At 41.2% G+C, this 22817-nt stretch overlaps 1 protein-coding gene across 1 annotated transcript; it reads right to left on the bottom strand.

Annotated features, from left to right (window-relative positions):
• Positions 1-2462: 2462 nt before the first annotated feature.
• Positions 2463-8134, bottom strand: LOC123156811 (wall-associated receptor kinase 5-like). The gene is made up of 3 exons (XM_044574995.1): positions 7174-8134; positions 6903-7082; positions 2463-3664 (listed from the first exon to the last, which is right to left on the bottom strand). Exons 1-3 carry the CDS (start codon positions 8132-8134, stop codon positions 2463-2465), a joined length of 2343 nt encoding a protein of 780 aa, XP_044430930.1.
• Positions 8135-22817: the final 14683 nt, after the last annotated feature.

The raw sequence follows: 22817 nt of genomic DNA, 5'->3' as shown, positions 1-22817 counted from the left end.
AAGAAAAATGCAAGGCAAGGTTCCCGAAGCGAGCTTATGTGGAGTGGTGGCGGTGATACTAGGGTAACACAAACGGCTGAAGATCCGGAGATCATCGTAAGATGGCGTTGATCCAGAGAGATGTAGATGTTGTGTATAGTTCTGTCGAACATGGCAAGGTCGAATATTAATGAGAAGAGTTTTCATGGCGAGTGCATCAAGCCAAAGAGGTGGAGCATGAGCATGAAACAAGAGTGCGGACACAATCATTAATAGTGCGGAGCACACTTCGGCACGACCGTTTTGTGGCAAGGTGTCCGGCACGGCCGTTTTGTGGCGAGGTGTAAGGACACGTGAGTCAGAAGATGGTGCCATGGGATGCCAGAAGAGTACGGATGGTAAGGTTGTCGAACTCCTTTCCATTGTTAGTCTGCAAAACATGAATGGACGGCCCGAACTGTGTAGACACATAAGAAAAAAATATGGTGAGTGTAGACGGAATATTATTTTTGGCGGGGAGGAAAGGTCCACACAAATTTGGAAAAATCATCCAACTTCACAAGATAATAAACATAACCGGAATTACTTGGAATAGGTGAGGTCCAGACATCACTATGAATGATATTAGTGAATCTGCCTCCTGAATTTGTTGTTTATAGATATTTAGTTAGTTATACTAATGCTATACAAATTCTTCAAAACAATATCACAGAATGTATACGAAAAGGTCTTTTCAGTTAACTATTCATTTAGGTTGAGTTCAGTATATGTGCTACATATGTAATTAATAAGAATGTTGCAAAACTCCGAGAGAAAGGTTTGGCGTATAACCTGCACTCAGACATCCATAGAAACGCCTTCCAGTTAAAGTTTCATCAAAATCCACACACTTAATAGGCCTTATGTGGTGCATCATGCATTTGGGTTTAAAATCCTCAAGTTAGCCACATAAAGGGGGCTCTACAATGGTGTCATGGGTCTCCTGCATCCATGTAACCACCAACAAGTGATTTTATCACCACTCAAATCAAAATGAAATCGAAAAATACATTTAACCAATAATCCACAATTCAACAAGGCCCTAACCCAAGCTCAACAAAATCCTTACGCTAGCTCACAAAATCCTAACCCTAACTCATGAACAACCCTAACTCAGCAAGATCCATAACAGTGACACAACAAGAACCCTAACCACTGGTAAGCAAGATCCATAGCACTAGCTCACACCGAACCCTAACCCTAGCTCTGGGCATGAAAAGAACCTACCCAAAACCCCATGTCCATGCTGGTGATCTCGCAGTCATCGTCTGAGCTCATTTCCCCATCGTTCTAGGAAGGCAAGGCGGAAGGGAGGGAGGTGATCATAGCTGTCGGCAGCGGTGGTAGCGAGCTAGGTGGAGCGAGCCAGAGGAGTGGGAACAAAGGGAGTGGCAGCAGGGGAGTGAAGGGGAAAGCGGCAGCTCAGGGTATTTATGACCTGGTTCCGAGCGCACTGTTAGTGGCCGCATCGTCGGCACGCGTGCCCACGTGGCCTGACTAGCAGGCCTAGGAAGTTCGGAAACTGTTTAATACGCTAGCAACATGCGGTTTGGGATTTTGAAACAGCCGACCCCAATGGTGGTAGTTATCAATGAAAAAACGGTAGTGTTTTCGAACCCTAGCTTGAATTGTAGTAGTTTATGCTATTTAGTGTTGAGAATAAAGCTACTCCGATTCTTTTCCTTATGTGGCGAAGTCTTATCAGTTAGCGCCATGGATCTAGAGAGTCTGTGTCTCTGTAGGTTTGGTGTGTCTAAAGTTACATATTTTAGGTTTATATCCTCGCATATTCGTTCATATAGTTTGTGTTAGTGTTTTTGGTTATGTTGGTGCAATCCAATATGAATTTGCAGTCATGCTTTGTCGATCTATTGAAGATCTTATGGTTCGACGACTTGTACTTTCAGATGATTATCCTTGGCATAAGTACGTTCAATGCTCATGGCTTCCCATATTTCTGGACTGGAGATTCAAGAGGGTTTCTGAAAGCTATGAAGTCAGTCAAGTTCGTGAAGGTGTACGAATGGTGGTGTCGCTGTGCTGATCTGACTGAAGCCTTGGCATTATTTCACGTTGCAAATATTGATGCCATGGAGAAGATGATTTTGGAATTTTCATTGTAAATCTTAGGAATAGGAGTTTTTTTTTAAAAAATCTTGGATATATTTTCCTAAACATTGTACATTTAATATTATCAACCTTGAATAAAACTATAAGCCAATCTAAAAGAAGCAACAAAATGCATTCCCTTAAAAATGTAACAAAATGCATGAATCTAGAAATAATGCTTCGATTCCTCATGGGCACACTTCACAAATAGTTTTCCTTTGGTGGCATTTCACATTATTGTTACGTAGAAAACAAGGATCATGCAAAACAATGCGGACAAATCCTTGGTAATTAATTACATAAATTACATGTTCTAAAAACAAGTTTAAGCAGACCTATCGAGGGCACCTTGCAGATAACATAAACTCTTCTACTAAGCTGTATTGTCTTGTTGAATCATCATTGTTTCTTTCGGCACTATTTGTTGATGGTGGATTTATTGCAATGTCACCCTTCTCAAATTCCCCGACCACTTGACCATCTACAATGTGATCCATGGATGTTTGAAGGCCGTCTAGTGTCATTTCCACTAACCTCATGGTTGGACGATCCTCTTCGTTTAATTTCACACATGTTACCGCAAGCTTGGCAACTTCTTCAACTTCTATCCCGCCCTCTTCGATCACTTGTGGATCTAATATCTGCAATAAAGTGCCTTCCGCAAGCAGGGTAACAAATTTTGCAACAAGACTATCACCTTCAGAAGACATGTATGAGAAGGGCTTCTTTCGAGTCAATAGTTCCACAAGAATGACACCAAAGCTATAAACGTCACTCTTATATGTGAGGCGCGATGTGTAGAAGTACATAGGATCTAAGTATCCTATTGTACCTTGCACCATTGTTGTTACCCCTGATTGCTCCACTGGAATGTACCTTGAAGCTCCAAAGTCTGCTACCTTTGCTGTTAGAGTATCGTCCAAAAGTATATTAACGGACTTGATATCTCTATGGATGATAGGTATCGAAACAGACAAGTGAAGATAAGCAAGAGATTTGGTTGTTTCAACTGCTATACGTAGCCTATGTCCCCATGATAGTGACCTTGAATGAAGATGGTCATAAAGGGTCCCATTGGATACAAATTCGTAAACCAACATTGGAACTTCCGTTTCAAGACAACAACCATAGAGTTTCACCACATTTCTATGGTTGACTTGGGACAAGATAGCAACCTCGTTGATAAACTCATCAATCTCTTTTTGAACCACCACCTTTGGTTTCTTGATTGCTACTACATGTAGATCTGATAAAATCCCTTTGTAAACAGTACCATGCCCTCCCCCACCAAGCTCCCGAGATTTATCAAAATTGTTTGTTGCCTTCTCCAGCTCTTCTAATGCTATGATCATTCTTTCTGCAATATCAGCTCTTTGCGCTACTAGTTGTTGCAATAATTGTCCACGATTTTGCTCAAAAAATTTATGTCTCAACTTTTTGGCCCTCTGATGTTTAATCTTTTGCACCATGAAGAATATTGTGAGAATAAAAAGAATAACTCCTGCACCACTGCCAAGTCCTATCCCGATTAATAAACCTGAAAAAATATGCATGTCATTATTTTAGTGAACTACACATGTCGAGTGTCAGACTTCTACCAAATATCCTACATAACTAAATAGGTAATCACCACTAAACTATTTCTTAGCATGTAATCCTGTCACCTCAACATCCCACAACGCATGAGAAAAGGCCTGCCTAAACACGCCACCATGTATGCTAGTTATATTAAATAAGTATTTATAAAAATAGAAAAATAAAATAAAATTATATATTATATTTAGTTTTTGTTCTCATATTATTAATCCAACTATTCATGTTTCATAACAAAAAATCTCTATGGAATATATCAGAACCAATTGTTGTAGCAACACACATGGTACATTTTGGGTGTAATACACAACATGCTCTGTGTCCTCAAGTTGAAGTTCTAGATTATGAGCATATTTTCCATTTAAATAATGCTCCCTACGATCACAAAAAACAAAAACAAAAGTGATCTGTACACGACGGTCTATGAACGATTCATGCTTCCAACGGCGGTGATTAGTAATATGCTGCAATCTAATGGCTGATTCGCCCCATCGTGTGCAGATCGGCCAAAAACTTATCGTCCCTATAGTAGTGCTAAAAAAATAATGTCTTAGACATGTCTGGAGTTTCCACTTGTAAATAATACACCCCCCCCCCCCCCCCCCCCCCCCCCCCCAAATAGAAAAGTAATGTCTAGACATGCATGCCTGGACTTTCAAATTTTGACCAACGTATTATTTATAGCTTCCTACACAAAAATAGTGTTTCCCCTTTCACTTTGTCCCAATCTCCTAAGTACGCCCCACCCCCGTTTTGATATTTTTCGCTTCCATATCTAGTTTTGTTTCATCGGTTTTACCTGAGTCTCAACTGCCCCCCCCCCCCCCCCCCCCCCGTCTTATTGACTCGACTTACTTGAAAGCTAATTTCCATTCTTGATATGCAATCACATTATCAAAAAAATGGCGCGTAAGTTATGTGATTGCGCACAAGAACTCACTATAATTTTAGCGCCATTCATGTACAAAATAAGCTCTGTTGCAACTTGAAAATCATATGGTAGAATTATCTGTCACATACATCTCTGAGGCAAGGATGTTAATTTCCCTTTTTAGATTTCTAATACTCCATTAGGTCTCGCATGTGTTGTGATTGCAATTTTATTTTGCTATAAATATTAAGTGCTGCACATATATGTATCGTACATCTAGATGAATTGGCAATACAATAGTGCTTTTTAGGTTCGACATCTTCTTCCCATTGTAATAATTGCCCCCTTTTGTTGTGTTGCATTACATGAATATATTGTTCCCAAATGTCTGTACTTCATATATATCATACATGTGCTTCTTCTCTGTGTAGAGTTTGCGTCATTTTCCTTTAACCAACCTTACACTTTTTATAGTTTGATTGCATTAAATTGATGTTTCCAAATATGCGTGCTTCTTGTGTATTGTACTTACTCCAGATAGCTTGTGGCAATAGTCCACAATCAGCTTGCCAATTTTATTTTATTTGGTTTATGGAATAGTTTATCACATTCATGTTGATGATTATATTAAAAACAACATGCGTTTATGTTAGATAATCAATGGATTCTATGTTCTTAATTTTTCGCTAAACACAATTTTTCAGCACCAATCATGCTACCAATCATAAAAATCGATGCCTTGAGTGTGTTTTATACATGTTGACATAGAAAATGAAGCTATTTCTTCCAAGAATCCATGTTTCCTACTTTTATTTCTTGCATATGTTTCTATCGTAGTGATTGTTTTGCGTCAACCATTGTAAGTGTATGCTTCTTTTCTTGATCATTATTTCCGTTGCACTATTTACTATCCACGGAACAATTGGGTCATACCCATGACCAGCTAGTAAATAGTATTGTTGTAATCATCTTTAAAAATGAGTTGTAATATTGCACTTATAACGGATTAATTTGCTTGACGCTTGATCGTTATTGTTCTGCTTCCATGTGATTTCTCTGCGAAGCAAATGTTTCCATTATATGAAAATTGTTTCCAAAGCTATAAATAATATAGCATGGATCAAATGCTTCTGTTGAACATTACATTTCTACCACACCATATAGTAAATTATTATATGCAAGATATGTCGTACTAAAATGTGTCTACATCGCCATATACTTCAATTGGCCAAAGTAATGTTTCCATGGCACACAAGCTATGTTTCACTAAAATATGTCTCCCGTAAAACATAATTATTGTACCATATTTAGTTGAATTGTGTGCTTCCATCCAGTAAAAAAGGATGTCTGCATGGTAAAGCCATGTTGCCATGGAATAACGATGTAAATTATCTCCAGTAAATATGGATATTGAATGATTCTTGTAAGAAATTCTCTGAAGTAGTTAGTAACAAAAAAATCGATGAAAACTAACTACCGTCAAGCCCATCCCGGAAAAAAAAATAACTATCACGTGGCTCATGCACATGTAGCAACTAGAGTATACTCCAAGCATTTCTGCGGGAATTGATTGATGAAAATTTGGGTTGGTAATGTAAGAACTAAAATTAAAATACATATGACTTACTATATTTGACCATATATAGTTCTTACATTCTTTTTAATGTAAGTAGATATTTGAATGGAAAACATTTTTCATGCATGATTGAATATTGTGGTGGGTCTTTTCCCATGCATGATTGCATGTTGAGGTGGGCCTTCTCCTATTCATAAATGTATATGCGGTGACATGCATGCACTTATATTTTGATTTATTGGCATGTTGAGATAAATAAGTTAGTAAGGATGCCTCTTTTATGTATATAGGATTACCCATGTCGCAGCAGGCAATTAACGCTACAATCCAGCAAACCACCCCTGCGAGCTTACTACCAGATCGGGCGAATGTGGCGTCTGTTTGATTGGATGGCCTCTGCTTAGTCCAATACTTCCTCTCTGTTCCAAAATATTTAAAGTTCTATGCTTGTCCTAAGTCGAACTTTGTTAAGTTTGACCAAGTTTATAAAAAAAATACTAATATCTACAAAATGAAATATGTATAGTATAAAAACATACTTTACAAGGAATCTAATTAAACGAATTTGGTGCTGTAGATGTTGGTATATTTTTTTATAGACTTGGTGAAATTTAGAAAAGTTCCACTCAGGACAAACTTAATAAACCTTTAAATATTTTGATATTTTGGGATGGAGGGAGTAAAGCAAAAAAATCAGCAGTCCAATACCTAATGGTCTTCTTAAAGTTAGGACACGGGTCTTACCAGGTTTTGCAGCAGGCTTGGTGGTGGTAGGTTGGAGTTGGACGCAGCCATTGGGTAGGGTATGGTTGCCAACGGTTCCTTGCGGGCAACGACACTCGAAGGATCCCTGTGTGTTGGTACATTCTCCGTAGCACTCGATGTCTTTTGCAGGGAGGTCGCACTCGTCGATATCTACAAATGGCCAGCCAACACTGGATTAGGAAGAGATGAAACCAAAATCGATTCTCCCCTTATTGAAAATGCATCTGCCAAGTTAAATAACCTTGGCATCCATCGGCGATATAAGGATTGCCTTCGTAGCCATTTTGGCAGTAGCAAAGACGCCCTCTGCCTGTCGAACTGCAGGCGCTTTTCTTGCTCTTGCAGACCTTGAGGGCTTCTTTCCTGGTGCAACCCAAGGACGTACTGTCCTCGTTTGATGGGGGGCGCTCTTCGTCAACGACCGCCCAGTCCAGAAGAATGGGAACTGACATTGCATCTTTTGACGGAGGATCTGCCATTAAACCATCATAGACCAATTTCTGGTCGAACCACGCTTTCTCCGCGACGAACACGCGCGAACGCGGTCCTGGCTCGTCCACTTTATGGTTCGGACGGAGCCATTTGATCTGCACGGAGCCCGGTAGATTCTGACGGGTTTGGGCGATGGCCGCCTGGCAGCAAACCATGCCGTCGCAGTACTTGCGAGCGGTCGAATTTAGTAGTGTTTCTAGTGTGGTAGTTGCGGCAAGGAGAGCGTACATCATAACGACGTCGTCGGGGCAGAATGAAGCACAACCGCTTATAATGGCGTCTGTATTCTTCTCGTGCAGTGTCGCGTAGACGTTGCAGCCCACCACGACGAGTTCATTACCGAACGACAGACTGTAGGGCCCGTCGTCGTCGCTGAGTACGCCGCTAAACATGCCGTTGCCGACGGCGTCGACTTTTATGTCGCCGTTGTGTATGACATGCACCGTCGAGTTGTAGATGGAGATCTCCGCTACTTGGAGCGTTCCGTCGCCGAGCAGCAGCCGTGGTGTGCCCTGGCCGCTCGTGTCGCAGGTGAGGTTGAAGCCCGGCCTGTAGCATCTGGCCGGACCGACGCCGAATGGGTACGGCACGCTCACGCTGCCGCACGTGCGGGTGCAGTTCTGCGGCGGCGAAGGCACGTCGGCCGCCGCCGCTGCAGAGAATGCCATCATCAGCATCACTGCTGCCAACGGCGAGCTGCTCAGCGCCATTGATCGATATATAGAGATTCTAGTAGCTAGCCAGTCCTAGGTTCAAGTGTGCTGTAGCAAGAGTTCGAACAAACGCCGCCTTATATGGACATTATCGCGCGTCGAGATCGATAAAAAAGTTTATTTCCGCCAATTACTACGCGCGCGCAGGTTCGATTGATTGACCTGGTTCAAGTGTGCTGTAGCTAGAGGATGCGCACGTTCGAATTCGAATCATGGGGGTGCTCACGTTGCCCACGCTTGGCAATATCATGCCAATAGCCCGGTGCATCTGGTACGTTTCCCATGTTTGAACAGAGGACACTGCAGCCACTCCTCTTTGGTGGCACCGCGTTCATCGAAGATAATGGCATGCATGATCGCCAATTGGATTGGATTATATACCTTAAAAGCTCCAAAAGTCCAAACTATCAAAGCGACGTTTATGTCTGGACCGTTAAACAAAGACTTCTCGAATATTTACCCTTGGAGGTCAAGCACCCCCGGATATCCTTTCGTGTCCTAAAAGTGGCGGAGTTAGAAGAGAAATATATGCTCCCTCCATTCCTAATTATAATGTGTATTATTTTTTGAAAAATAATAATCTAACTTCTCTTTGTTTGACCTAGCTTATGAAGCAAAATTGCAACAACTACAATACCGAATCAGTATCGTTAGATATATCATGAAGGGTCTGTCTATGTTATCTCACATCTAACATGACATTATCTTAGTTGATTTTTTTATTTGTTTTTTTCATTTTTGTTGTTGTCCAGCCCAGCGTAATTTTTGTTTTTAGAGAATCACCCAGCATGACTAAAACAGATGAACGCCTGCTGGTTCCACCTCCTCCTCCCACCCCTCGATAGCACGCGGTAAAAAAATCTTTTGATCCCGCACGCACGAGAAACCCGAAAAACCAGCCCACGCTCCCACCATCGCCGCTCAAGAAAAAAAATAAACTGCCGCAGACAAACACGTCTCGTCCCCACCTCTTCCCGACCCCTCGCTCCCGATCTCGTCTCTCTCCTGCCAAATATCGTCGCCACCGGTGAGAGGAAGGAGCGCAGCGGAGGCACCGAGGAGGAGGGGGTCGCCTCGCTCGCTTCTACTGACGACGATCATGCCCACTGCGGCGGTCGCGGCGAGGCGAGCCCCAAGCCGCGGGACACCGGGCACGGCCACCGCCGCTGCCGCCGCCGCAGGGACAGGAAGAGCAGGGCCGCGTGAGTCGGCGAGGGCTCCGGCACCGATCCCGACCCGCAGCCCCAGGCGAGCTTCGGTTCTGCCGCCCCGTAATCCGCTCGAGCCGCGCCTAATGCCTTGGTTTATTGCATTGGAGGTGGAGTACGTGCCGGAGAAGCCCGACATCGGCGCCGACCATCCCGCCTCCCCGCGTGTGTCTTCGTTGCCAGACGCCCATCCCGCGTGCAATGACAGATTGATGTAAGCATGCTTCTTGTCCTGATGCCTAATTTTGGGGCTCAGTGTTGAGTTCTCCTTGGTTTGTCTTTGTGATACCTAATTTTTGGCTCTCAGTGTTTAGTTCTTCTTGGTTTGTTTGGAATTACAGGCCTTATTCCTGGATTGGGTCTTGTGACCACAAACCTGGAGACATACAAGATCGATGAGGTAGACGTTGTTCAATTTGTTGTTTAGTGATCTACTCTTTTCCTCAAGGTTGAAGGATCCTTTCTTCATGTGCGTCTTCCTCCTGCAGATGTGATCGTTGGTAGTAACTAAGGTGGATTGGTGTTTCATGAAGTTTAACAGATTGGTGCTCATGGTGTGGTGGTACGCCAGCTGCTTGCAATATGCATTAGCAATCAACACCAGGTTTCCATAAAGACCCAAAGAGAAGCAGAGCAACAGTGAAGATATGTATATACCGAGCATGTAGGGGCAGCCTGCAAGTTGCCGGCGTTCTTCAGGTTGCTCTTGATGTCCATGTTGAGCATAGATATCCTAATTCGTTATGTATTTGAGTTCTAATTACAATTATGAATTTTTTGTCTTTGCAGAACTGTTGAATAACTTAAATTAACAAGTTGGCAACCTTTGAATGTGTAGAACAGTAGCGAGGAGATTGTTGCCGACCTTACAAATCACTATGCCCAACATGCACATATCTGATTTCCTCATGTTGGCATTTTTACATCCAGAAAAAGACTGTCCAAACAACACCTATGGTCAATTTTAATTGTCAACGGTTGTTTGTTTTGCACACATTATTTTCTAAATTAATGTCAAACTTCAACAGATATATACTTCTAACAGAGTCAAACATGCTACACGCATATCATTTTCTTAGATGGTATATAAGGCTTGAATAATAATTGTGGGTTCTCACGTACTATGTACTATAACGTAAGAGAAACTACATTGGATGACATATCGTTAGAAAAATTGAAAGAATTATGGTGGCTATTATTTTGCTCGAAATAATTACTCCACTACAATGCTTCTCATAGCTTTTTGGTTCTGTGATGCAAGCATATGTGTTCTGGAGCCTTTTTTGCCAGGGACTCTGAAGCATGTGGTTGAAGTAAATATTGTACGGTCAGGGGAAATCTTTGCATATTCAGGAGCAGACCGCAAGCTGCTGGTGCGAAAACACAATTGGCACCATATACAGCAGGCAAAGCTTCACTACAGAGTTCTATATAGGGATATGCACTTTGCAAAGGTAATTGACCTTCTTTTCAGTGATGCAAATAGAATTTAACACATGTTCTCGTTGTGCCAACGATTTATGTGCTGCGCATTGGTTTGTAATTTTTTTGTGCATTTGGTATGAAATTTATCACTCGCCTTTGATTGCTTTTTTCCAATGAGAGGCCTTGCTAATAGATTGTTATCTCTCATTGTACTATGATTGTGAAAGATGCAATATCTATAGTCTTTAGTGCAACGACATCCTCCAACAAGGTGCATCGGATGCATTCTAGGACCTCAGACACAAAGTTGGATCCATTATTATGAAGATGAGCAAGTAGTTGAATGTTTTGTGAAGAACAAATTCCAGAACAGAAACATGATGAGATGGTTCAGCCACGTCACTGCTCTAATAATCAGTAACTACAGTAATATCTAAATATTTCACTTGTCTAAAATGCTTGTCTTGTTTTACTTTTTTATTAGTCAAGCCCGAGCAACATTTCTGCTACATCGGGATTTACTACTTCCAGTTAGTGTGTTCTGTGCTATACATGGGAGTTCAAAAAAATGTAGACTCCTTTCTTTGTTGCATGATTGTAGATGGCTACTAAATAGGAAGATTTTCAACCTTCAGTAAATATAGATGTATTTTGTACGTGCAGATTTGATGCATGATTGCAGATGCGTGTAGGTTTCAGCTTGTGCAAGATAAAAAATGAAGGTAAGGAGGGACGGGCAGAAGAAATGATGATTGTCGAGGAGGGAAGAAGCGGGATAGAATCAGTTTATTGATGGCAACCACATTCAATTATATATGTTTAACCAATTTTTGATCTGGGACATTATTGATCACTATGTTTTTTATCCCGTAGCAACGCACGGGCATTAAACTAGTATATATATAATGGGAAACCAGTTTGTTATTTGGACGTACGGTTCAAGAGATAAAAAGTTTTGAACAAAAGAATATATATATATATATATATATATATATATATATATATGTGTGTGTGTGTGTGTGTGTGTGTGTGTGTGTGTATAGAGAGAGAGGGGGGGAGGGGAAAAACTTTTAGGTTGTGGCAAGTGGCACACATGCAGTGAGCCACTTGTCCGCGCTTAAGAAAGTGGAGAGTGACATTTGCAAGGGGTAACCCGTAACCCTTCGCCTGAGAGGTGGTTGTGCGGTGCCAGGTATGTTTTTAGCAATTTGTGTAGCACAGCTGCATTTAAACAATGAGAGCCTCTTGAATGTACATGCAACTGATGATATACTGTATGTATCTGATGACATGATACACTCTATGGTCCAACTAACGCCCGACGTGGTCAGCTCGTGCTAGCCATGGCACCGGCGGTGGTGGGGGTCTTTTGTTGTGTGGTCTTCTCAGAGCATCTTCAGCCGCGCCCCTAACAAGGCCCTCCAGACGATTTTTCGGTCACGGCGCTAAAAAATTGGCCCAGTCACGTTCTCAGGGGTCCATTTTTTTCGGCTCGGACCGAAATTGGCGCCGGCGGATCCAACCCGAACCCGGCGCGCTCGGGGGCGCTGGGCGAATCGTTTTTGGCGCGAAAGCGGCGCGGTCCAGCCGCGTCAGCGACACCGTCCGCCCCGTCTTCTCCCGACGCCTCGGTTTCCCGCGGGGAATCAATGGCAAGGCTGCCGCCGGTCGGCTTTGCCATTGATTCCTCACGGGGTGGCGCCGACGCCTCCCCTCCCTCGGACGCGTACACACGGGCGCGGCGTGGCTATATATGGCCTCGTTCGCCTGCGATGAGTGCCACCTCTCCACCTCTCCCCGAGCGCCGCCGTCGAGCTCTTCTCTCCCGTCGATCTCTTCTCCCCAGCCATCCCATCTTCCCGATGGCCGAGCGTTTCCACGGAGACGAGGCCAGGACTCCCTGAAGATGGCGAGGGAGCGCCAGTGTGGCACTTCGCGCAGCGCCGCCAAGGCCGCGACGAAGGAGGAGGAGGAGTCATCGACGACAGCGACGACGCGCCGCCGCCGCCGCCACCAGCCGGGGAGGGGTCCAGCAGGGGCGCCCGAGTCAAGGAGGAGAAGGCCGATGATGGCGGCGACGACGGCGACTTCTCGGCCTTCAGCAAGTTTTTTTTATTAGTTTTTACATGTAATGGCGACTACTCAACTTAAATCGGCGAATATAAGCCCAAGTTTGCCAAAATTTGGCGTGTTTCAGCCGAACTTAGCCTAAATTTGCTACACGTTTTTTTCCCCGCGCCTGGGGCCTGCCCTGGGGTCGGCGGCTGGGGGCCAACTCGCCCCCAGGCAGTGGCGGAGCTAGCATTTGACACCAGGGTGGTCCGCCTTCAAAAAAAATTAGAACAACTATGACATGTAAACATTTTAACTAATTGCAGGTATCACATAAATAGATCAATATGGTCTTATAAACACACTAAAATTCTCATTCAAGTCTAACTTTTGCAAAAAAGAAGCTTACATAGTACATAGTACATACCTTGAGAAGTGAAAGAAGATTATGTTTCCGGCCTACGCTTTTGCATAGCCATGAATATATTCACTATATCATCATCATTCACCTCCGAAAAAAGAATCCATCCCAATAATGTGACAAGGCAATCATCCAAAAGAGTATCATCCAAATTATTTCTCAACTTGCTCTTGACTGAAACATGTTGGTGAAAAAGTTCTGCAATATCTCCGATCCTCTTCATCCTTCAATAATTCTACAATAAGAATATACTTGTTGTCAATCATAAATTCATAATGACACAACTGAATAGAAATAATATGCTTAATTGGGTGTTTGTTCATCGGTTCATCTTCATCAGTTTATGTATTTGTACTGTCCAGTGCACAACACAAAAAAAATAGCAAGCAAGCCCTAGGTAAAAGATTGGGTAATTGGGGAGTGGATGAACGGTACCTCAAATCAGGCCGAGCCGAGTGCCGTAGTGCGCACTAGGCGGCTGCAGCCCGCTTGCAGGGACGCCAGGCGGCTGGGACAGGGCAGGATCTCGGCCTGGGATGGTGGATTGGTGGTAGGGCTCGCGCGGAGCGATTGGCAGGCCGAAGGCGCAATGGGAGGGCAGGAGCGGAGGAGCCTCATGGCTGCTGAGAGGCCGGCAAGGGCGGCGACCGGCGATGCAGGCAGAGGCGGGGACGGGCGGCCGGTGGTTGGGTATCGGGCAGAGGGTCTCGCGCGCGTGCGTGGTTTCTCTCTACGAGCGAGAGGTGTTCTTTGGTTTTAGGTTAAAGTGTTGTTGGGCCCTTCTTTTCTTCTCTGGCCCATCTCTATAGGTATATATAGGCCGGGGGGTCAAAATCCCAGGGTGGGCTGCAGCCCACCCTGGCCATCCTGCAGCTCCGCCCCTGCCCCCAGGCCCATTTTTTGCACAGGGTCATCCCCAGACGGCGATTTTAGGCGTCCCCTGAGGGGCCAACGGCTGGAGATGCTCTCAGCGAGCAGCTTCCTTGCTTCTTCTCCACCAACACCTTGCATAGGTTGAACAGGGACAAGATGTGCTTTTGCTTCCTCCTAACAGTCTCCATCTTCTGATTCTTAAAAAAACAGTCTCCATCTTCCAGTTCCAAAACTTCTCCTCCATCGCGATCTTCTTGCCAACGGCCTTGGTCGCCGCCACCACCACCGCTAGCGCATCGTTCAGAGACTTTGTCAACGGCCTCGGCGCCTCGCTGTCCATCTCCTGCAGGACATGCTCCTTCCACTACATTCAGTCGGCGGTGTACATGTCCTTCCTGTTCTTTATGATGACCATAGGTTGAACCGGCTGCAGCATCTGTAGCCAGCCGAGGTCATTGGGCCCGCCCGAGTACTACTCGAGGCTGATCATTGGGTTTTTAGATTAGTTTTAGTTGCAAGAATAATTACGCTGCTGCATAAAAAAAGTACAGATAAGCTCTGTGTTCATCGCAGATGATGTACTCTGTAGGTTCCTAGTCGTGGTCATGCGCATCATGTGGTTTGAAAAGTGATGTAGACTGATATACCCAAGCCCCTATTTCTAACCAAGTTTCTTTCACCACGTTGACCCACTTGTTATGATAGAAGTGGGTGACCAACCGCCAGTCGCCACGTGCATTTGTTTGGGACATGGTGGAGTAGGATTGTGGTGTCTTTAGGAATTTTTGTAAAATTTTGTTAACTTCCCTGAATTTAACGGGTACACAAAGGGTGAACGTTGCCATTTTCCAGCAACTTCTCGGGTCAAACCTTCTCTTTGTCCGGCGGTGGATCTTCCTGATGTGGTTGCGTACGTGGTACTGTGTGATGTGTGAGGGCATGGCCAATGCTCCATCGTGGAGTGATGCCCCAGCTATCCACGTAGGTTCGGGTGGTCCAGCATGCTGCTTGCAGGCCAAAGCGGCATCCTGCAGAAGAACCGGATTCCTCGGTTGAGAAAGGTAAGAAAGCAAGGGAAAAAGCAAGCCAGTGAGATGTGCTGCTCATGATCCTCCCATTCTGGGTAACAGAGCAGTGAAAACGCTGATGAGAGAGATGGAAAAAGTGCTCACCAATGATGGCAGCTTGGGGTCACGAGTTGGGCACAGGCTAGATGAAACCATTGTCCTCGTCAGTTCGTGCACATGAGGAGCATGGGGCAGCACCTAGGTGCTGCCTCCATTGTACATGCCCTGAGGGGACTACATGGCATGGTAGCAGTGGATCACTCTTGGGTACGCCCTTACCGCGACTCTTATTGTGTTTAATTTTGCCATCTATTGCTTGCCCCGCCCAATAGTGACCCTACTTGTCTAGAGTTACATGGGCTGATATTCGGTATGATCCATTAGCTTGTAAACTTTATTTAATTCTAAAAGAGTATATCATTTCACCAATATTGTATAATCATTTTTATAATAAGAAAACATTCATGTTTTGCAACTAGAATTCCATATATCAAAAACAAATGTTTGTGTATTGAAATGGAGGTTCCACCTATTCTTTTCACAATGATATATGTGAAAAGAGATATCCAGGTGCTACAAAATATATTATTGTATGGACAGTTCTTAAGTATTAAAAAGTATTTAGTGAAAAAAATCTTCATGTGTTACAAGGAATATGTTCACTATACTGAAATAAATGATTTTCTATTTCAGAAAAAAATTATTTCATGTATGTAAAATAATACATTCATATATATTAAAAGAGGTGCTCATATTGTTTTAAAAAATACACATAGATTCCAAAAGAAGTCTCATATAAACATCATGTATTTATTATCATAAAAGAAAATGTATAATAAAACAAAGAAATCAAATAAAAAAAAGTGGAAATATGAAATGGACAAGAAATAAACAAAAAGGGAAAAGAAGCACAATTATATAGAAATGAAAATGAAAATAATTCACATTGGCCCATGGCCCATGCAGGATCGTGCATACGATATCACGATTCTTGTGCCTTTGTTGTGTTTCGGTCTTCCTCTGTATAGGCAAACCCTAGTCCATGCATAGAACACTGGATAGCCATCAAAGGTGTGTCCTCACGCATGTTCATGGATGCTATGGGAACATTTTTAAAAATCTGGAACATTTTTAAAAAATCTGTGAACACTATTTTATATTCATGGATATTACAGAAATTCATGATCAATTTTAAACATTTGGAACGTTTCTGGTTACTCATGATTTATTTCAAATTGGCGAACATATTAATAATTTCTTGTACATTTTTACATTTGCATACACATTTTTTAAATTCTATAGAAAAATTCAAAATTACAAACCTTTCAAAAATATGAAAATACTTTCGGATATGTTTTTAAAAATAAGAAATGAAGACATAAAATATGAAAATTATAATAATAACATTTCAAAATGGAAAGGGAACAAAAACACACGCCCTCCTCTGCACTAGGCCGGAACAAATCCTGTGGTGTGTGTGTACGATAGGAATTGAGCAAACACACAGCTCGTGCGTATTGGGCCGACCCAAATAGTTACCTTGTTTTGTATCAAGAAATGGAAATATTATATTACGTAAAAAAAATATTTTGGAAAATATTTAGAAAATTACAGAGAAAATTTGATTTTTTTACAAATTAAATACATGTTTGAGAATATAATAAAAAATCATGAATTGGAAAATTTTCTGGACTGGAAAAATAGAAATAGAAAAATTTATTGAATTTAGAAAATATTGTCAGATTTTAAAAAGTGGTCACGAATTTGGAAAATGTGCAAAAACTAAAACAGAGAAAAATAAATAACAAAAATATAAGAAATGAAAACCCCAAAAGAAAATAAGTAGAACCGCTATATAGAAAAACAAAATAACAGGAAAACACATACGGCTTCAGGAAACTTCTTAAAACCAAAATAACCTAGGTATATTAGTTGGCCCAATAGCGCTTGTGTGGGTGCATGTTTTCTCGACCACCAACATGCTAATAAGTTGGCGCAAGGACTAGGAGTTCTCCTATGTGTACCACTTGTATCACTCAGATGTAGCACGAACTAGAAAGGCTCACAATCAACCGACGGAAAAATTGATATAAGTTGGTGAGGTTGTACTTGTATGTGTGTTTATTTGAAAATGGACTATACAGAAAATCATGACTTCTAAACAACACTTCTACAGTACATGTTTCGTAAAGAAATGTTGAGTTGTTCTAGTCCTTAGCTGAGACCCTCCAAAAAAACCACACTTGCCTACCCAAGAAATACAATGATGAAAATATTTGTCTGCGGTAACTATATTTAGAATATAATTAGCAATGTGTTTGTTCCAAATGCGCTGCTCAAAAGAATTGCTTCCATATATATATTATTCTACATTCCAACAAAAAAGTTTCCCCAAAATCATGAAAAGGGATCCAACATCCACAAGAATTGTTATGTGTGAAAATAATGTTCATTTAATTAAAGAAAATCATTCAAATAGGTAACAAAAACTTCCACTACAGATGAAGTTGTGGCCACGAAAAAATAAACAAAAAAAGGAGAAGCAAATGAAAAATTAGGAAGAAAATATTAAGAATACTTTTGTTTTCTAAAACACAAGAGAAAAAAGGGAACAAAAAACTAAATAAAAATAATCATAAATATTAAATGTGCAATTGATCAATGAAAAATAAGTGACAAAAAACAAGAAACGTGACTTTTTGATGTTGCATACTTGTTTCAAGGTTTGTCTTTCGGAAATCTGAGCATTATAAGAACCACCAACCAAAAAAATGTGTATTGTGGAAGAAGGCAAAGAAAAGTGGGCGTGACTCTAGTGTTAAGAATGAGTAAGAACCCAATCTGCACATTCTTTTTTTTTTGCGAAATGCACATTCTTAATATTGGAGTTCCGGGTATATTATTTGTGCAAATGTGGTGAGCTAGTTCAACTCGTCCTTCACTAAATATGGATCAAGAAAACATGATGTTTTTAGCACTCAAACAAATGTAAAGAAAAGAAGGGAATACATGCAAATTGTAGAGAGCAATAATAGTAATAAAAAATGATACATGAAAAAAAATACCAATAACAAAATATATCCAATTGCATGTTTGTACCATTAGTCATCTAATATTTCTGTAGTTATGATCATCATAATATGTCACTCGTTCAACAACAAAATATTATCATATATAAAAATAAATGTGATAAAAAAAGAAATAAATGTATATATTTGTCGCACAAACTTGCTACTGGTCATAACAAACTGGAAAAGACACGAGAAACTGCAACGAAATTTTTGTCCCTGCCCAGCCTACCCAGCTAAGCAACACATGATACGAATGGATGACCCAGCTACCTTAGTGAGGCTTACAATGGCAGATGGGGAGCAAGCGGGCGCAGTGGTGAGGATGGACAATACACACTACACAGTCGTGGAGGATGGCATAGGGGCACAAGGAGGAGCACGACTACGCAAGGTGCAGTGAACAGTGGCTGCGGCAAAGTGATGCCTAATGTGTGTGGTACTTTGATTTTGCATCGATTTTTTTATTTTATTTTTTTGCTTTAGCATATGCATCACCTCAAAAAGATTGTTCTACGCCACTTCATGTCTTGTTAGCACATGAAAACAGTTACTTGACCACAAGAGAATCAACAAAATGGAAATTTCAAGAACTCAAGGAGAAACCATTGTAAACATCTCAAGCACTCTAGAATTATTTATTTACTTATACCTTAGATAGACATTCGTTTGCTCTAGAAATATCTATGAAGATAATTGCAAGCCTACCCAATTTATAGATCTTTTCAAAAATATTTAAGTACGAATGCACACACATATATAAACGTAATAATTCATCTAAGTGGCATAATTTATTTTGTGCAGGATTGTGATTTTGTCCTTTTATTTTTCTCTCATCCATCTATGTGGATCAATTCAAATGAATATTTTATGGAAAAACTACTAAAAAAATTAAGCAATGTAAATTTCCTTGAATTTTGTAGTGACAGTAAACACAAGTACATGTGTGTTGTTGTTCATTATTATTTTTCAGGCAAACAATGGCTTGCCCTAATAATTAACAGTGTGGTTATATGGTTGATTTTGCTAATTATATAAATTAGAAAAAATATGTGCGAAAATAATATATTGAGAGAATAAATTATAAATAAGTAAAAAAGGTAGTTTATTTTGATAAGGATAAGTGCTTACAATACGTGTTAGGTCCGTACGTTGATAGAATAAGTTATAAATAAATATAAATGTGACTAATTTTTCGAAGCCTGGTTGCTAAATATTTTTGTGAGGATCGAACAATAATGGAATGAGCTATAAATAAATATAAAATGTGGTTCATTTTGTTGCATTTAATAGATATGCAAAAGATGTGGTTAAATTTGGCAGGTGTAATAGAAATTTTTATTAATTTAATGTACTGACAAAGAACTCACAAAGATTTAATATTTTTTTAATATAATTTTGCACCATTGTCCCCACACGGTGCATTCACCAGAACAATGTTCTCACCATCATTTTCGCCTTCACGTCCCTGATCATACCTCGCCACCCTCCTATCCACCCCGCCTTTAGTGGAAATACTGAGGCATGCTATCATCATCACGACTTGTCTCAAATTTGAGTGTGTGATGGACTCCTATGTGATATGAATGGTAGTGTGATATATGTTCTGTGTATTAAACTTATTTGTTACTAGCATAACAGGAACATGTGTGATTAGTTTAATACATAAAGTATGTGTCCACTTCTCTTTTAACATATAAAGTTTCTCCACTTGAAAGATTAAAGGAACTATGTGACATCACCTTGAGCCTTGGAAAATGTGCTTAATTCTAACAATCAACGATACTTAATTTCCAAGTGTAAGTATATCCTTTATATGTATGCCAAGGCAGTTTCCCTCAATCACTTTGCTCTGAGATTTGGTAATGTATCCAATTTGAAGACTATCTTCTTAGTATAAGAGTACAACTAAAGATCGAGGAGCATGCATCAGGTTGGACAATGCCCCTATATCCCAATGTTTTTATCTTAGTTTGCTCATGGTCAATTATACTAACAAGGGTAAGTGGATTTCCCCACTTCTCCGTGTCGTGCTTCCCTTATTTTGTCCCTGAAGGCCCATGTTTCACAATAAGGAGGGCCCATGCCTGGACCACCAACATCTGCATACGCTCCACCCTAGGTGATTTTCAAGGCGTTTAGAACATCAAGATAGGACAAAGAAGCAGACCAAAACGGTGACAGACTAAGACACAGACAAATACCCCAATAAATAGGCATCCACCCAACAGGAGCAGGACGTCTTCAAAACATGCCAAGATCTCTAGAAGTTGTCCATCGGTTATTCTAGGCATTAACTTGTTGAACGTCATTTGCACTCGATGATTGTAATCATTTCGTCATATAATTTCACACAAGTAGAAGTAGGGTTTGTTACTCATCACACGAGGGGCCCAAACCTAGGTAGAATAGGTGCCTCGTGTTTATCTGGTAACATGAGGTGACGTACCATTGTCATAAAAATTATGTGAAGTTCTTGAACTGCTCTTAGGTATTTGCAAGAAAAAAAACCTTGACGGCTAGCACCGACAGTGGAGATCCTCACGATACTAGAATAGATATGTGCCTACAACCACATACCACCTATTATAATTTTGTCTCCTCCCATTGGGCTAGCTCTGTCTCCATCAGTTTCCACCAACCTCAAACCAGACGAGGACACGACGAAATTTCCGACCCAGCTCAGAATGACGAGCCCGTGAAGATAAGAACTCCTTGCCAACCTTCTTGTTTCCCAAGTGGCCGACAAACCTTGTGCTACTAGATTGAATCTATGACCATCCGTTCCTCTTCAGGATGCACCTTTGGTACCTCACTCGGCCTCATCTACTTTATTATCTTCAACACCTCCACTAGCTTTGAAAGGTGGCAACAGAGATCCCACAACGCCTACTACGTCGACTGATATTTCTTTGACGTATCTACAATTTTTATTGTTATTTTCTACTGTATCATCGGTCTTACATACTTTTGTTATTATTTTGCAACATTTTATATTTTTTTATGGGATAACTTACTAATTTAGTGCCCAGTGCAAGTTCCTATTTTTTTACTTATTTTTGTTTTCGCAGAAAATTGTTATCTAGGAACAACCAAATGCGATGCCATTTTTTGACGATTTTTCCTATAACATAAGGAACACTAGAAGCTTCGGGAGATGCCGAGGGGACCCAAGAACCTCCCACACGGACACATGGCACGCACAAGGGAGCGGCTGCGCCACCTGTCCATGTGGGACGAGCCTTCGTTCACTACAAGAATTATGTCAACTTGCGACCATCAGTGTTGGTCGCTGAATGGTTAGTGTTTTTCATTTGCGATCTTTTTGTGACCAGAAACAGGCGGTCAAAAGCGGACCATCTTTAATGAAAATTAACGACCTTCTCTGTCATAAGGTCGTTGAAGGCAACGACCAAAACAAAAGGTCGTTGATCCTACGACCTTTTGTTTTTTTCGTTGTTTGTCTGCCCAGGCCACGTCGGATCAGACGTGACAAGCTGACGTGGCAAAATTGCGACCAATTGAATTGATTGTTGATTAGAATCAGCCCGATCCAATTTGGTGTATCGCTGCTATTAAAGATAAAAAGATGGGGTCTATTTCTACATGAATAGATCTTGTCTATATCATGTCATCGTTCTTACTGCATTACCCCGTTTCTTCATGAACTTAATACACTAGATGCATGTTGGATAGTGGTCGATGTGTGGAGTAATAGTAGTAATGCAGGCAGTAGTTGGTCTACTAATATTGGACATGATGCATATATATATGACCATTGCCTTGGATATCATCATAATTATTTGCTCTTCTATAAATTGGCCAACAGTAATTTGTCTACCCGCCATATGCTATTTTATTGAGAGAAGCCCGTATAAAATCTACGACCCCGGGTCTATTTTCTATCATATTATTTTCAGATCTATTAATCCATAAATCCAAAATACCATACTGCACTTTTTCTTTATCTATTTTATTTCGTGTTTTCGTTTGTTTGACCTATTTATCCAATCTCATATAATTTAATCTATCTCAATACCGAGGAGGGATTGACAGCCCCTCTTACGCGTTGGGTTGCAAGTTTTGTTATTTGTGTGAAGGTACTGTTTGCATAGTCTGGTGGATCCTCCTACTGGAATGATGCCTTAGTTTTCATTACTGATGGAAATACTTATGTTGTTGTGCTGCATCATCCTCTGTTCTTCAAGAAAATACCAACGCAGTGCAAACAGCAATCAAGAGCGACAACCTGGAGTTGTAGATATTCTGACAAGGGGCGGCATTGAAGCGATATTGATGGGATCCTCATTGGTATCAAAAGGGGCTACTGGTGAATAAATTCAACAGACTAGATTCTTAGGTTTCGCCAGTCATTACGTGAGATTCATGCAATCTCATGTACACGTCATATCTGATCTAAAATATAAGGTTGTAGATTTGGTTAGGTAGGCGGTGAAGAAACATTTTGCTTGTAAGGAAATGTTGATCCTATAAAAAATGACCTTCTATAAAGAGGATAAGAATGTAAAGGAGGAAGCAGCCTTGGGAGACGGGGCATGCACGTCG

Source organism: Triticum aestivum, chromosome 7B (assembly GCF_018294505.1).
Source record: "Triticum aestivum cultivar Chinese Spring chromosome 7B, IWGSC CS RefSeq v2.1, whole genome shotgun sequence".
NCBI classification, from domain to species: domain Eukaryota; kingdom Viridiplantae; phylum Streptophyta; class Magnoliopsida; order Poales; family Poaceae; genus Triticum; species Triticum aestivum.
This window is presented reverse-complemented; position numbering and strand designations above follow the sequence as displayed.

Coding starts and splice junctions, on each gene's coding strand:
- LOC123156811 (XM_044574995.1), bottom strand. CDS start 8,134: ATGGCGCTGAGCAGCTCGCCGTTGGCAGCAGTGATGCTGATGATGGCA. Junction 7,083..7,173: donor TATCGCCGATGGATGCCAAG/GTTATTTAACTT, acceptor GGCCATTTGTAG/ATATCGACGAGTGCGACCTC. Junction 3,665..6,902: donor TGCAAAACCTGGTAAGACCC/GTGTCCTAACTT, acceptor ATATTTTTTCAG/GTTTATTAATCGGGATAGGA.